Source organism: Fringilla coelebs (assembly GCF_963513975.1).
Source record: "Fringilla coelebs genome assembly, chromosome: 4".
Classification (NCBI taxonomy): Eukaryota; Metazoa; Chordata; class Aves; order Passeriformes; family Fringillidae; genus Fringilla; species Fringilla coelebs.
The window spans coordinates 70419507-70435614 of record NC_140032.1 but is presented as its reverse complement, the minus strand read 5'-3'; the positions used below and the strand labels follow the sequence as shown (position 1 = coordinate 70435614).

The 16108-nt window shown below is 43.5% G+C and overlaps 1 protein-coding gene across 1 annotated transcript in view; it reads right to left on the bottom strand.

The window, feature by feature from the left end:
- LOC311153138 (bifunctional heparan sulfate N-deacetylase/N-sulfotransferase 4) overlaps nucleotides 1-14348 on the bottom strand; it is a gene marked incomplete at both ends in the record, with an annotated part of 50247 nt that extends 35899 nt beyond the window's left edge. The window contains one exon of the mRNA XM_084204747.1: nucleotides 13368-14348. Within this exon, the coding sequence (XP_084060873.1) occupies nucleotides 13368-14348 (981 nt within the window). The remainder of the gene's footprint in view (nucleotides 1-13367) is intronic.
- Between the last annotated feature and the right edge of the window lie 1760 nt (nucleotides 14349-16108).

Below are 16108 nucleotides of genomic sequence, written 5' to 3'. Positions count from 1 at the left end.
TTATAAGCCCAGGAGAGCTGAGTTGATGATTTCTGTGTGGTGAGGATTTTAGCCCACTTCCCATGCTTACAGCAGATAATACCAGAGTGTAGGAATTAGCAAGAATCCACATTATTGACTTAGTGGCTAGAGTTTGAAAGCAGTTTAGGGGTTGGTGTTAGTAAAATCTTTAATGGGATTTTGAAATCACTTGCCCTATACCCTATGCCAAACTTGACTGGAATAGCAGGGCCTGGATCAGAGGGAAACTGCCAAACCTCATAGAGCTGGAGACACTTCTCACCCAGTCCTTCCTGCAAATGGTGCCACTCCCAGTGCTGGCTGCAGAGCACTGGGCACAGCCAGGGCTTTGGCCCTGCCTTCTCCTGGGCTGGGACTGCATTTCCTCGTGCTTTTATTTCTGTGAAGCAGCCTGCTAATCCATAGTGCCATATAAATAATTAACAGGGAGCTCTCAGCTGGGGCTGAACACAGCCAGCTCTGGCTGCAGATCTATTTTTTATTGTAGAGCTATTACTTGAGCCTGTTCAGCATTTCCCTGGAGTTGGCTGCCTTTGTGTGAGGTCTGACAGGATAGGTGGGTTTTTTGAAGCAAGAAAAAGGTGATGATTTGCACATAATTCTGTAGTATATTTATTGGAAACAGAAAAAAAAAGTTTTTTACTTCTTGAATGGAATACCCAGTTTATCAGATCTATTTCTGCTCCTGTGTTGTAACTCTGTCCTAAAGTCAGAAAACTGTCAGGGGCCTCCCTGCATTTAATTTGACCCAGAGGAGTGCATGTGTCCCAGTAGAGGTTCGGCCAGTTCCGGCTGAAGGAGATGAATTGGAGGACACTGCAGCAAATTTACCACTCACTCATGACTAAGTGGTGAATAACATCCCTGAGAACTCAGGAGGTGGCTCTTCATTTAGTATTAGAAGAGAGATGATGCTGAGTGTGACACAGATAGCCTGGCAGAGAGCACCTTGACCAACGGCACAAGTGTGGGTGCACAGATACATAAAAATATCCATGGTGATCATCCGGTCTCTCTTCTTGGAAAAAGCAATTCCTGGCCTTGTTAAAAGCATCTAGCAGCAAAAAGCTCAAATGAGCAGCAAGGGGACAGTCTAACAGGGCAGAAAGTATGAATGGAGAACAGGGACCATAAATAGGAAGCAGGGTTTATTTTAACTGGGGCCACACAGATGAGTTAAGGCAATTGCTCCCATTCTGGGGAGGATCAAAGGCATTAGCCCCGGCTGGGAGCACGCACAGGAGCTGCTGCTGGAGCTGCAGGAGCACGGAGTGGGCTGCAGTGGCTCCCTGCCAGCAGTGATTGCTGCTCTGTGTCAGCCCTACCCGCTGAGAAGATTTACAGTGTGTTTGGGAGAGCGCTGAGGGTCTCCAGTATCAATCACCGCTGATGCTGAAGGATTTTCTAGGAATACTAACCAAATGTGCTGACAAGTCCTGGGAGGGGAAAAGCCAGCCTGTGTCCAAGCAGAGAGCAGGTGGCAATCCCCTGGGCTGTGGGGAGCCTGCTGGCACAAGCCCAGGGCTGAGCAGGATCCCTCCCTGCAGGTCCGTGCGGCAGGCACAGGAGCTGGTGGCACTTGGAGCAGAGCAGCGAAGGGCTTAGAGATTATTTCTTATCATTTCTGACTTTTCAGAAGCTTAAGCATTTCCAGCAAAAGAAATCTCTTGAAGAAAGGCTCTTCAGGCAGGGGAATCAGGGGAAGGCAATCTGCCAGTGGGAGATGAAGGATTATTGGTCTGGTTTTTGAAACAACATGATCAGGAATGCTTGTTTTAATTTCAGTGGCTCTGCTCCCTGTGGCTGCAGTTCAGCCTGGCCAGCATAACAGCCCCATGAAATAAAGAAGAGATGCTCTATTTCCCCATATCCAATCTGCACAAGGCAGGTGGGATTTGTCTCTCTCTAATTCCACTGTAGAGCTCCCAAGAAAGAGGCCCAAAAGGCAGGGACAGAGCCCTCATGTCAGCTCTGACCAATCAGGAAATGAATCCCTAAAATACAAATTGAATGGCAAAACAATCTCAAGGCTTTGCAGGGACAGCATCAAGGTCTAAAGTAGCATAATAATAAAAAAATGCATGTTGAGCCATAGTGGTCTTGTGGCAGCAAACTGTGCTGGTGTCAGTCACTGTGCTGCATGTCACCCACGTAAAACCCAGACTGGTCATTAGTTAGCTCAGGTCATGCTTAGGCCATGCCCAAAAAAAAAAGGATCAAAGTCTCTCTTTGGCACAATGCAAGTATAGGGTAAAAGAAAAGTAACACCAACAACTGCACTTTGGTGGAGTTGTCTATTTGTTTTTTCTTGTGTTTTGGTGCCAGAATCCAGACTTGTTTTCTTAAGCAAAAAAAAAAAAAGAATTACAAATAAACTCTACAACCTGTTACAGGTGGGTACTCAGTTGCTATAAATTATTTAAAGGCTAGACTAATGGAGACTACCTTATTTATCTTCTTTAATTTATGGACTTGGATCCACTAAGGTTTAATCAGAGTGGTTTTCTGTTCCTCCACTGCCCTTGGAAATCATTCACTTGGATAACTTGTCACAAAAATAAAACTTCCTTCAAGTTCTCATCATGTACATTTATCTCAAAATTCTGAGCACCTGCCAGCAGTGTCAAATCCCTGCTTTAAATTTACTGCTCAAAAACTACCTGCTGTATATGCTTTGTGGTGGGGAATTAAGGGGTTTTTTTCAGCTCACATTCGATCACAGATTGGAGCAGGTGATACATCCTGAACTGAGTTGTGTCCTTCAGGTCTCAGGATGGGCATGTTGGCACAAGGATGGATCTGTCCTGTGGCTCTAAGAGAGTGCCTCCTTGTGTTTGGGGCTTTTCCCTATGTGAGTCTGCCCATTGCCCACCCTCTCCATAAAAACCAGAAGCCAGGAAAGTCTGGAGAACTGGTTTCCTTGGTTATTGTGAAACTTTCATTTTGCAGAATCTTGATGAGTAAGGGTGTGCTTTAAAGACCACTAGGATTAAGTATTGCTTTTTAATATTTTTGAGATGTTTGATACTTGTCTGGCAGAGCTTAACTTCTCTGACCTTTCTTCCTTCTTTGTGATGCTGCCTTCCATTATCCAGGGAGCTGGCTTCAGGGTTTTGATAACTAGAATTGGATGTTTCTGTGCAATGAAAAGGGAATTTCAAGGCAAATGTTCTTGCTTTACACTGCATCTCTTTTACCAGAGATCACAGAGCTTCTGCCACCCCCTGCTCCTTCAGGTTCAGAGCAGAGGGAGCTAAAGCCTTTATTGTCCTCCAGGACAGGTTTAAAATCCCTCCATCCCAGAAAATCCTCCTGCTTACCACTGCTTTATTATCCTTCCCAGCATGAAGACAGCACAGTGAGCTGTCCAGAGGAGGAGGCTGGAAGATCCAAAGTTAAGTGGCAATGCCCATCTTACATTTCTACTCAGTTCTCTTGAACAGAAACATGAAAGGCCAGTATGTTGTCCAACAAAATCAATCCAGACCACCAGCTGTGGCTGGCACATTTGAAATGAACCATTTCAGAAGTTCCAGTAGGCTACTTCATAAAGCTAGGTGATTTCAGGTAAAATTGAGAAGAAATCTCTTTAACAGTTGAAGGAAATGTTTCAGGTTCAAAGGTATCACCACACCTTTCTCATAAGTGGGAAAATTGCACTCAGAGCAAACTGAAGTACTGCTGTTCCTCAGATCACTCTGGAATAGAACCAGGCAAAAAAAACCTCAAACCTGCACCCTTGAGAAATTCAAGTGGTGCAATGTAATTGTGGAAAAGTGATGAAATCTTTCAGTCCTTGCAGTAACTTCCTAGGAAGGAAACTTGTGCTAACAGGAAGCCCTTCTACATGGCTTTTCCAGCCTAGCCTTGTGTACTGGAATGCCCTTCCCAGGGTGCTGGTACAATCACCATCTCTGGGTGTCTTTAAAAACAGACTGGACATGGCCCTTGGTGCTACAGTCTAGTTGAGGTGTGAGGGCATATGTTGGACTCGATGATCTTAGAGGTCTCTTCAAACCTCATGATTCTGTGCTTCTGTGTAAGTGCCCACAGCAAGCCAGCTGCTCCCAAGCTCCCTGAGCAGACCCTAGAGGAGCAGTATGTCTCCCAGGAGTAATAATGGTGGGTGGCAATGATAATCCAGTGAAAAACCAGGGTTTGGGATCTTTTTCTAAGTCTCCTAACAGCAGAAGCTTGTGGCTTTTCTCTGTTCTCACATACAGGAGCACGCTGGTTGGGAACCCTTGTGGTGATAGTCTCCAGCACTTGGGAACAGGGAGGAGAGCTGATCTCACCAGCACATGGAATACTTGCATAGCATTGTCTTAAAAACAAAAGCAGCATGGAAAAGTTGGGAAGGTTTGGTTTTTGCTTGGAACAGATTGTTAGTTCAGAGCCATTCATATGCATTTTGGTGGCAGCCAGAAAGTGGCATTACTGAGGCTGTTAACTTTTAAATCTACTTGCTTTTGATCTTAATCATTAAAGGCAGCACTTTTCCCTCTAAATATTCCCGTTGAAAACTGTAGCTACTTGCAGTGTATAGTATGAATTCATGTAACACAGGATCATTAAACTGGGAAAAATATGTTCAGCAAACTATCAAGCTTTTAATTATAGTTGTTACACTAAATTTCCACTCATTTCTGAAGTGAAAGATTCTATTACTCTCATAGCTGAAGGATAATGCCATAATTTTATTTTAGATGGGAATACCTGTTTAGAAATCACAAATACTGAATTGCTGCAGCAGGCTTTGCTTGGGTAATGCTCTGCTAGCCAAACAGGGCTGTTTGGCAAGGTGTACATCCAGATCCTGGAAATAATTTGCAGCTGTAAGATGAGAAAGAGCTAAAAACTGGGCGCTCTTTTTCCGTTGTGGAAAACCTCCTTTACACCTCATGCTCTCCTTTGAGTTGTGCATTCCCCCTTGTTTGCCCCCTCTCTGCTCTGCTGGGGCTCAGCATGTGTTAGGTCACCAGTGAAATGAATAATCCAGAATATTTCTGTAGGTGGAATCTCAGCTGGCTTTGAGCAGTTGAAGAGCAGAAGGGTGGCTTTAAGCATCCTACAGGTTTTTCCAGGCACAGGTTTCCTGCCCAAAATTCCCCCTGGTCTTTAACACTCACCTTGAAATATTTACAGCAGGGATGGGTGGGTTTTGTTTCCTGATAATGTACTGGCAGCCTGTGCCCAGTTACAGCAGAAATAAGAGGGAAAGCATATGGGAAACCATATTCCCTTTGCTAATAACAAATACAGAGGAATTACACTTTATAGTACCACAGACATGTTTGTTTATGATGCACATAAATCTTGGGATATGTTACTAGGAAGAGACATGCAGAGCTTTTTTATTAAAGAATTCACATTCTGCAGCTGAACCTATTTTTTTAAATGTAATGCATTATTGTTGTTATTATTCTTACTATTACCCACGCAGAGCATAGCCTCAGCAGTTCACACTTGTCCCTGCAACTCCTCAATTAATAAGATTATAGAGTATTTAATTTCTATTAATTATAGATTCATACAGATTAATGCTTATTTATGCATGTATATTCAATTAATTCCCAAGCATTTGTGTTAATTTGTTGAAAAACCTACAGTAAATGTTATTCCAAAGGAGGTCTCCAGTCTTGTGGCCCTCAGGGATTAAATATTACTGGAAAATGCACAAAACACTTTGATCCTCATCCCCGGAGCCTGGCTCCCTTGTCCTGCTCTTCACCAGGCTGCTTTTCCCCAGGTACAACCTGCTGCCCTCTAAAAACAATTGGGTCTCCAGCAAGAAAAGCACTTGTGCTATCAAGAATCACTGACAGCTTGAAGAGCCAATATTTCATGAGGTTTGGGCCAGGCAGGCAAATAGAGTCTACTGTCAAAAATGTGAATTCCATCATTTTTTATACCATTTTTCACTTGAAGGGCTGATGTTTTGGGGTGAAAAACACACAGGTCCTGAAGCCCATGGTTTTAATTGAGTCTGATTCAATCCCAGCAGTTCAAGTGGAATACTGAGACAATTTTTATGAATTGCCTCAGAGTTGGTATTTTAGATTTAATATGTAATGTAAAAGCTACATTAATAATTCTGTCTTTTAAGTGTAATGAAGAGGCAGCCAAAACCTGAAATATCCATTTCCTGGGAAATTCTTGTATTAAAGGAGTGTCTCAGCAAAGTGTGAATTACTTGCATTTTTTAATTTCTGGAAGATCAGCAATTCCAAAGCTACATTTAATTATGATCTTTGGAATTTAATTTTTTTTAATATTCTACAAACTGCCCCCTTTTCCTTTAGTCTGCCAGAGCAGATGAGCTGGCAGAACACAATTTTGTTTGAATCACATTCCAGTGAAACATTCTGCCTTTCATAAATCAACATTTTGCCACCGAAAGCTGTTTTAGTGGAGCAATCCAGGTTGATCAAGTAACAGGAATATAAACTTCCTTTTCCTCTGCCTTGTCACTTTGCCATTTTGGCAGGGTTTTCCTCCCATTTTATAAGTATAAGAATAAATGGCTAAACAAGTACGATGGAAGGAAAATTAAAATCCTAACCTCTAACACTCTGAGTTTTTCCATACCTTGGTCAGAGAGTATTAGGAAGGTGGTATTAGTTTTAATAGGTATCATTTGTGGTTTTTTAAAACTGGATGCTCAAATACCAATTAAATAACACCATCAATTAAAAAATTAAACACTGAGGTAAGGGTTTCAGTCTTTTCCTATCAGAAATCTTAAAAATAGCAGGGATGTGATGTGCCAGAGGAGCGGAGTGTGTGCCACACCACAGATCCCACTTGTGTTTGGGTGTTGTCTGGAGGAAAAATGGGAACAGCAGACTAAGAGTGCTGGTAATTAGCAGAAAGAACAGAAACACAGCAAAGAGTAAGGCTTACAAACATTTAGAGAAATTGTCATGGCTTGGTAAAGGACATTTAAAATTTGGGCTTCTCAAGGGGAAAAAAATACTTGATCCATGGCTTTATTTCCTAAAGAAGGCCATGAAGTGTTTTAACTAATACACTGGCTTGTAGGAAATTGTTATTAGCTTGTCCTTTAATTTTCTGGCAAATATTGAAAATTAAATTCTTAATGAAATGAAATAAAAATGGTTTTGTTTTTTCCCTGACACTTCTGGAGAGGAATTCTTGACTTAATATCTTAAGATATTATGTCTAAAATGGGTGCGACTATTTAAGTTATAAGTTACCCTATTTAACATGAGGAATTTTGTTGACACAAAATGACAAAGTTAAATTACTAAATAGTCTTATATTAGAATTTCCCCTGGGGTGAAAAAACTCAGTAATACTTCGTTGGGTTTTTTTCTGCCTGGATGGAAAGAAGACAGGTGGAGGTGTAGAACACTGGAAGTAAAAGCAGTAACTGAAGGGATCTTTGGCCATATTCATGGAAAAGACAAAGACCACAAGATGTGATTTCTGTGAGGATATGTATACAATGCTATAGGGGTGGATGGATATGTCTAAGGATTTGAAGCCAGCCATAGTCAAATATTTGGTATTATACTTCATTGTGACACAGAGGTTGACAGAAAACGCTTGGTTAATTATTGCTAAGCAATTGAAGTCTCAAATTTCTCCTTTTCTCTTGGGGATTTTCTCAGTTCCTCACCAGTTTGTCCATCCCTCCCTGTACCCACCCTTTTCCTGGGCACTGCCACTTGCACATCATTTGAATAATGCCAAGAGGGCTAAATTGAGCTTTTGCTCTAAGTGTTCCTCCTGCTCCCATTTGGATGACAAAGGCTTATTTAAAGTCACTTAAGTAACGCTGCTCCTGAAGGAGCTGCATTACGGATGGGCTCCTGCTAATGTGTTTATTGCTGCTTCAAGTGCTTTTAAGGCAATAATTATGACTGCTCTTGCAGTCTGCACTGCCTGGCCCTTCTACAGGGCCATTCCATCATTTCTGAGTGTTGTTTTCTGTGCAGGAAACAACTGCTGGGGCTCCTTTTTAACTAATATGTGTTGTTTTAAAGCTCAGGTTAATGCAGGTCTCTTGAGGGGTTGACATTAAGCAGATGTGTTTTTTGGCTCCTATGGATTCCCTAAGTGAGGCTAAATTAAAGAGTGTACCACGTGTATCCTGGAAATATATTCCATTTTGACATAACCTATGACTTCAGAATTATTTTGGAGAAAGAATTCAAGAAATAAGTACAAATCCAGGAAATCAGTGCAAGTGTAGAAGAGGAATGTGCCACCAGTCAGTGACACAAGTCAGCTAGGCACAAGATGTGAGCACCAGAAATCTGAATTTGACCTGGAAGACCTGCTATATCTATATAAAAAAATGTATTGTGACGTTTTTTAAAACATCAAATTTTAAAATGTTTTTCAAAAAGAAGTTCTCTTGAGCTCTTGTAGCCAGAATGAAGGACAAAAACCAGTGTGCTCTCCGGGACAGAAGAATACCAAGTGAGTTTTCCAACATAGGAAAATCTTGCTAGGGAGATAATTGTTCAATAAATTCAAGAGGTAGAAAATTTGAGCCACCAGGATGTGTTTTCTGGCAAGACTCTATAAAACACTGTGAAGACCACCTAATTTTGAGTGGGAAGCTGGCAGATGAGAGAACCCCAAATCTATTAGAATTCGGGGAGGCTCCTTGGATAGACAGTCGATCCATCAGGCTGCCAAGGAGAAGAATACAGGTTCTGCTGGTGGCAAGGGAATTGTGGTTTTTAACTACACTGCTACTGAATTTCTGAATGAAAGAACAGGCCCTGTTGAAACAAAAGAAGTATGAAACATTCTGATGTGTCTTGACAAGGCACTTGAGCGGTGTTCAACACTCAAATTATTATAGAAAGAATTGGGTGATTCAAGAGACCTGAACAAGGAAAATATTGAATTAACTGTCATCTCTGATGAAGCAGAATGGAGCAGGCACTCCCATTAAAAAAAAAAAAATTAAAGTTTTCATGTAATGCCTCTCAGCTGCTTTTTGAATTCATTTTTAAGGACTTTAAGACTGTCCAAAAGTGGGAGCTGCAGACTCCATTGTGTTCTTCAGTGTCACTCTCCTGTGCTTCAGAAGGTGACAGAAGTGCCATGCAGCCTCAGGGACTAACGCTTGGCTCTGCTCTGGGTTCCTGTGCTCAGCTTCTCCCTGGGCTGGCCGTGGCCATGGTTACTTTACTGGAAGGGGCTTATTATTATTGAAAGGTTTTGAGGGTGACTGTTTTATCTCAGAACTGACCATTCTGCCATGCCTGGTGCTGCAGCCCAGGCATTTCCAGTAGTTGCACCTGAAAGCAGCTGTCCTTGCACAAAAATCAGAGATAATCATATGCTGGGGAGATGGAGTGGTGGAGCTCAGCTCCCTGCTGTGCCAGTACTTTTTAATTTGGAATTGCCAGGAAAGATGCAACTCCAAGATGGTTTTTGTCTTGAAAACACTAAAGTGAGCCAGAAATCACAGGCTTTAAGTGTTCCAGGCATTTTAATGATGGTGAAGGTCAAAGACAAAGTGCAGACTGTGGCAGTGAGGGGGTGTCAGATACAAGCTATTATTTCCACTGAAGGAAGTGGACTGGAGCTCGGAGGGGGAGGCAGCAGGAGAAGGCAGATGGGCTGCAGGGAGAGAAGGGAGGCCTGCAGTCAGCACTAACACAAAGGGCATTGCCAGGCATGGCTCCATCATTTTATTGCAGCCCAGAAAGTCCCAGGATCCTTCCATCCCTATAGTGACAATTAGAGGGGTTACAGAAAGGGGAAATGGAGCTTTTAGAGAAGGGTGCTCTGGGATATGGTGGTGCTGGGACAGGCAATTTCTCCTTGATTATCTCATCAGCTCCAGCTGGGAGAGTGGGAGAAGAGAGGGGAACAGGTACTTCCTGACTTCACACAGAAGAAGTTGTGTTGCAGTCTAAATCCTAGAACTGAGAGGAGGGTACAAAGTGAAAAGCTATGGATTTTTGTGTCATTTGAGGTAGTTTTTTATTTGTTTTTTTTTGTTAAAGGGTAAATGCCTTAGCTTTCACAGCACTCTTGCCGGGCTTTTGAGTTAACAATAGGAGGTGTATTTGTGAAAGGTGCTGGAAAAGCCCTGGTGCTGCATGGAGCTCTTCCTGGGTGAGTAAATACTGTACTGCCTCATACTGTGGCAACAGAAAAAACAGCAATACTTCAGCAAGTTCTTACTCCTTGTTTGGGTAATGCAGACCTCTTTGTGCTCAGTTAAAAACAAACTTTAAAGGTGAAAGCTTTGTGTTTTTTCTGTGTGGCTCTCCCAGATAAAAAGACATTTCCAGGGTTTTTTTGCCTAATCACTGATGGCAGTGATACTGGACTCATGTGGCTGAGAAACCAGTATCATTTACAAGAACACAAATTCACTGTTTCTGCAAATTAACCGAAGAATTCTTTTGCCTTTGAAAATCAAGCACTGAGATAATATATTGGCAGGCAGGAAAGGGAGAAATTCATTTGCAGAGGCTGGCTAGGCTCAAGATAGAACTCCACAAAGCTGGGAAAAACAGCTTTCTGTGGCTCTGCTGAGTTCCTGTTAATTACTTAGCCAGACATGACCTTGCACAACTTCTTCAACACCAGGGACTAGGAAATCTTCTGTGGTAAACAGAGCCCATAATAACCCTGTTCTCTAATCTCTGTTTCTGTAGCTGATGCCACCTTTTGTAAAAGTGAGTGTGTGTGTCTATATATATCTATCTCTCTCCCTGAGGCAGCTAATTGAGAAATGGCTTTGTGAGGGAATAAGAACATTTGGGTTGCAGGAAGTAATTACACAGACACAGGTTGACTTGTTTGATTACTGCTACATGCCAATATTGTTATCAGGAGACTGGCTGGCCATTAAAGCATTCCTGAGGGATTTGGGTGGGCATGGCACCTTTAGAGAGCCTAGCAGAGAGTCCCTAAATCTCTGCTCTCTGTGAGCAGCCGCAGCTCCTCCTCCCAAAGGCAGGGCAAGGCTTTGCCATCACTGAAATATCAGCCTCCTAAGTAGTTATTTTTGCCTCTCAAGCAAAGCTGCTGTGCAGTGCAGGGTGAAGGCAGGTCTGCTGGTTCTTAATTGCCTCCTTCCCCAGTGACTTGGGAGATTGTTCTCTAACTGGCTGTAATTACCCTTTTCTGTAAACTAACCAAAGTGCACTCTGCTTTCAGTGTTATGCTCATTAATAGGATTCTGTTCTGTGGGTTAATGTATGCTGGGAATGTCCAGTCTGTAGGAACAGATTGATTTGTGTAGCAAGCGTTTGTGAGACACCTTGAGGAACAAATCTCTGCCAGGTTTGAAATGAAATCCATAATGCTGAGGGCAGAGTGTCTGTGGGTGCTCAAGTTGCAGGGTGGATTTATGTGTGAAACATTCACCTAAAAAGGGGAGATAAACTTTTCATTGTCCCCAAAAGAGAGCTTGAGGGGAAGGCTGGTTCAGAGCCAGTGCCTGCAGAAGATTTCTCCCTGTGGTTGGTGTTTGTGGTGTGATGACTTGTGTGAGGTGAGGAGGGGATTTATCCTGTGAGTGGCACTTCTGGTGTTTTTGTGAGGAAAGTGGGCTGCTAATTTGGCACCGGAGAAATGTGGGAAAAAGGAGAGCTTCCCTTTGTACCCTGACTTAAACATAATGAATGGAAGAAGGCTCACCATGCATTGCTTGAAAAAAAAAAAGAATTAAAAAGGTCTGAATACCAGGAGATGTTTTTTCTTGTTATTGTCTAGATATTCAGCAGTGTGGACTGGTTGGTTTTCAGATGGATAAAGACAAGCAGCACATAAATATAATTCTGAATGTTTTTAACAGCATCCAGCTCTTACTGCAGCCCCTGGATGTGGAGTTCTCTGCTGTGTCTCCTATAATGAGCACAGAAGCATGGCTGCTGTGCCAAGCACAGCTAGAAAGGTTTGACTGGCACTGTTGTTGACTGCTGGATAGTAATGGGGGTGACTTGGGCTTTTTCCTGCATAATGAGGTGATTACAGTGAGAGCTCAGCTCTGAATCTCCAAGTGTCCCTGTGTGGACACTGCTCTGCTGGCAGTGTGGGCTCTTTAAAAACTGTGGAACAGTAACAGGCTTCCTAAGTGCAGCAAACCATGTCAGAAAGACACTCTCAAAAAGGTGCAGGCAGGAAGCTATTGCTGAAAAACTTGTTTCACAAGTGCTTTTGGAGTGAATTTCCCCTTGTATACGAGCCCTTGCTCAGAGCATTTCCCCACGTATTTCCAGAGAGAGCACTTGATTGCTGGGCTTGTGTGCAGTGCTCGGATCTCAAAGGCACCAGGCACTCCAAGTGCTCGGTGCTCAGAATCAGCCCTGATGAGCATTCATACACCTGGTCTGGCTAATGGAATTAGCCCAAGTGTTCTGATGTGCAAAATTGTTTCAATTGTATGTGAGACTACTGCTCTTGCTGGGTATTTGGATACCCCAGTTGTCTGGAGAGGAGGCAGATGAATATAGAAATTGTAGAAATGGAAATAAGGGTTTAGAAATTAAATAGAAATCTGCTTTTAAAAACAAAAGGCTTGCTTATTGTTCCTGAAAGCATTGGGTATTTACAGGAAAAACCCTCCAGAATAAAGGCTGGAGAATGTGATATTGCATGCTCAGGGATTCAATTAATCTCTGACTATGATTCCCACATGTGAAAAATGACAAGAAATAACTGTCATGCCGTTGAGCTCTGTCTATTCTTTCCAAGTCGCACACATCTTTGAGAATTACTCTGAACAAATTTAATGGTGTCCCTGGATACAACAAATCAGGAAAATAAGTGTAGAAGAGCCCCCAGTGAGTAGTCTGTGGGCCTTTCACTCTGTCAGATGGCTATGTCACTTGCTCAAGTGCATGCTGTGCTTCCACCCTGTAACTGGTAACTTTAAATGCTTACCTGCTAGTCTAGTAATGAAAATTATCTTGCTAACTCTTAGAAGTCATGCTGGGGCTGTGACTTCTTCAGGCTCTTTTTTTCCTTTTGCTCTTTTTGGACTTTTTAAAATTCAGTGATGGTGAGGTTTAAAAAGGCAACTGTCTTGTACTGTTCTGGCTACTACTTTACAGCAATAGTGAGAGAAATACTAGAGAACGGGCCTCTAGAAGATACTATATATGTGCAACATACATGTGTATGCCCCTACATACACACATCCATAAGTGCATCTCTGCATGTATGTGAGGAAAATAGCTTTTAATCTCAGGTTGTGGTTTATGTATCTGCTGGCTGCACTTGCGCACTTCCAGCCCTTACCAGGAAAAAGAGCCGCGCAGCTTTTTCAAGCTTTGTGTGCTTTTAAACACCCACTAGCACACGCACATGTCTGCAATGGTATCCCCCAGTTCTTGCCTTACCTTCACATCGTTGACGTTCATCCTCGTGCCCTCCTTCCCCACGAAGATGTCGTCGATGTCCACCAGGATGTACCTCTCCAAGGAGAGCGTCAGCTTCTTTCCCGACAGGAAGGAGATGGCGTCGATGAAGATGAGCTTGTGGAGCCAGAAGGTCAGGTTGTTCCCAAAGAGGACTCTCTGGATGCCGTCGTGCAGGCCCAGGTCCTGGATGACGGTTGCATAGAGAGCAGCGCGGGGCAGCGTGGCGGGGGTGGGCCTGGCGGGCTGCAGCTCGCTCAGCAGCACGGGCTGGTAGGTGGAGTGGTTGAACTGGAACACTGTCCAGTCCTGGCCGGGCAAGGGGCCCTGCTCCACCCTGGGCGCTTTGGTGATGCGCAGCAGGGGCGAGCGAGGGTTCACCACGCAGTCTCGGAGGGCCACGTTGTTGTACAGCTGCAACGGCAGCCCTTTCAGTCTGCTGCTGGGGGAGCTGTTCTCGTTGGCTTTATGAAAACCAATTATGCTAACACTGTATTCCACACAGTATTTTTCCAGAAGCTCTCTATTCCACGAGTCCATGGACACGTACTTTAAAATGTTCTCGTATATAACGATGGTGTACTTCCCTCTCCCGTTGTCTGTGAGAGGGGGAATGTCCCCCTTGGCCGGTGCAATGACCATGTGGTACTGAAACTTGCTGGACTCGAGGATGGCAATGATTTCTTGCCCCAGCTGGGAGTACTGGCTTTCCACAAACAGGAGCACAGTGGGATCAGTCCTAGAGGGATCAATCGGCTTAGGCGTTCTCAGCTCCGCAGACCTGTAGGGCAGAAGTTTGAGGTCCTCGCACTCTGCTTGCCCTGTGCTTTCCACGAGGGCCATTTCCTGCTTGTAGCCAGTGTAGAGGAAATAGGCAGAGATGACAATACTTGCCAAGCAGAAGGTGGCCAGGAGAATGACCAGCGTTCGGAAGCTCCTGCGGAGCTTCCCGATGAGATTCATCTTTGGCGGGGCTTCCAGCTCCTGCTGGACTTAGCTGGACTCTTCCAGGTGCTCCTCCTAATGTGCCATGGGAATGAGGAGTTGCAGAGGTTCCCCTTCCAAGGTGTTCATGTGACCATTGCAGTGCATTTATGAGGCGTTCGGGGAGGCTGTAAGGCTGTCGGAGCGGGAAGTCAAAGGATCCGGAGAGACAAATTGGAAGAGGTTTTCTCAGAAAGCAGCAGCTGCCAATAATCAATGAAGAGGACTCTTAACATTATCTGCAACAAGAAGTAAAAGAACAGTAAGTAAAACAAAATCCATAAAGCAATTAAAACCACACATTAATAAGGCTGGTGATTGGTACTGGTAATGTGAGTAAAGAGGGAAGTTTCTGAGTAGTTCAAGGAGCACTCAGTGTCACTTGCTTTCTTGGTGCATTAAGATAAGCTGCATTAAACAGCTCCCCCGTGTTCTTAGGATACAGAAATGAACTCTGAAGAAAACTTGTTGAGGATGTGCATCTCCTTATCTGCTTTTCGGATCTAAGATGCGTCGTTGCTATTGCAGCTGGGAGCAATGGAAGATTGTAGGGGCAAAAATTGGACAAAGTGAATCTTTGATAAATCTGGGACCATATTCTACATCAAATTCAAACTGCATAAGGGTTAAATTCTCTGTTGGGTTGGAAAACTCATGTGACCAAAGTGAGACACACGACAGGAGTTTGAGGAGTGATTTGTAGAGCTTTCTCTCCAGTTTCCATTCTGCACTTGGAGTGATCAGAGTTCATGGTCCAGTTTAGGAACAATAAAGATTCTGTGGGGATTTTCCAAGTCAATGAGCAGGCTGCTGCAACGCCAGAGTGCTGCTGTGCTTGGCTCTGCCTCCATCAGGGATCAATGGCAGGTGCTGTGTAGAAGGAGAAGCACTTCAAGGAAGCTGTTTTAGTGCTAGGTGGGCAAGTAGATGGTGTGTGTGCTGGTCCATGACACCTCTGGCTGAAGCCCTCGCCTCTGCTCTGCCCCTGTATGGATGAAGTACGAGGTGCTTAAACCTCACTGCTCTGAAGCCCTTGTGCAATTCCTGGCAGTTCTGCCTGAGTTCAGGAGAAATTGCCATTGATAACAGTAAACCCTATGATTCAGAGACAGTCAAAGCTAAGTAAATAAATAGCCCGTGCTGCTCTATGGACTTAAGCAGGAATTAACATCTTTGTGAATTATTGATATTGTTTGTCTATTGGAACAATGTGAGACAGTAAACAATGAATGATTTTGGAACTGCAGGGAAGAAAGGCTTTTTCCAGGCAGATCCTTCCCAGTTGACGTGTCCTCTTCCATTAACTCAGATTACACTTTTGACTTGTGTTCTGAAAACTATTCTTTCATCTTAAGGTTTGCACCTAAAAGTGGAAAATGCTTGTAAAAAGCATTTAGAAAGAACGAGTTGTTTTCTGAGACCATTTGTGACTCTGGCAGGTTCAAGCTCTTCTCTGATTTGCTTTCCTCAGTTGGAAGCTTGGAAGGAGATATTGATACCCCTGGATTGTGGGCTGTTGCAATAATGAGTCTGCTGTGTCACACAACTGGCCAAGAGGGAAGCGAGGTAGGGACAGAAATAGGAAACCTCATCTGCATTTACTCATTTCTCATGTGACAGAACAAATGTTAGAGAAATCGCAGCTACCACCAGGAAATTGAAGTCATCCTGATAATCTTAAGAGTATTTGCTCTGCTTTGGTGCTTCCCTTGTTCTACAATTGTCTGCTTGCTGGGATT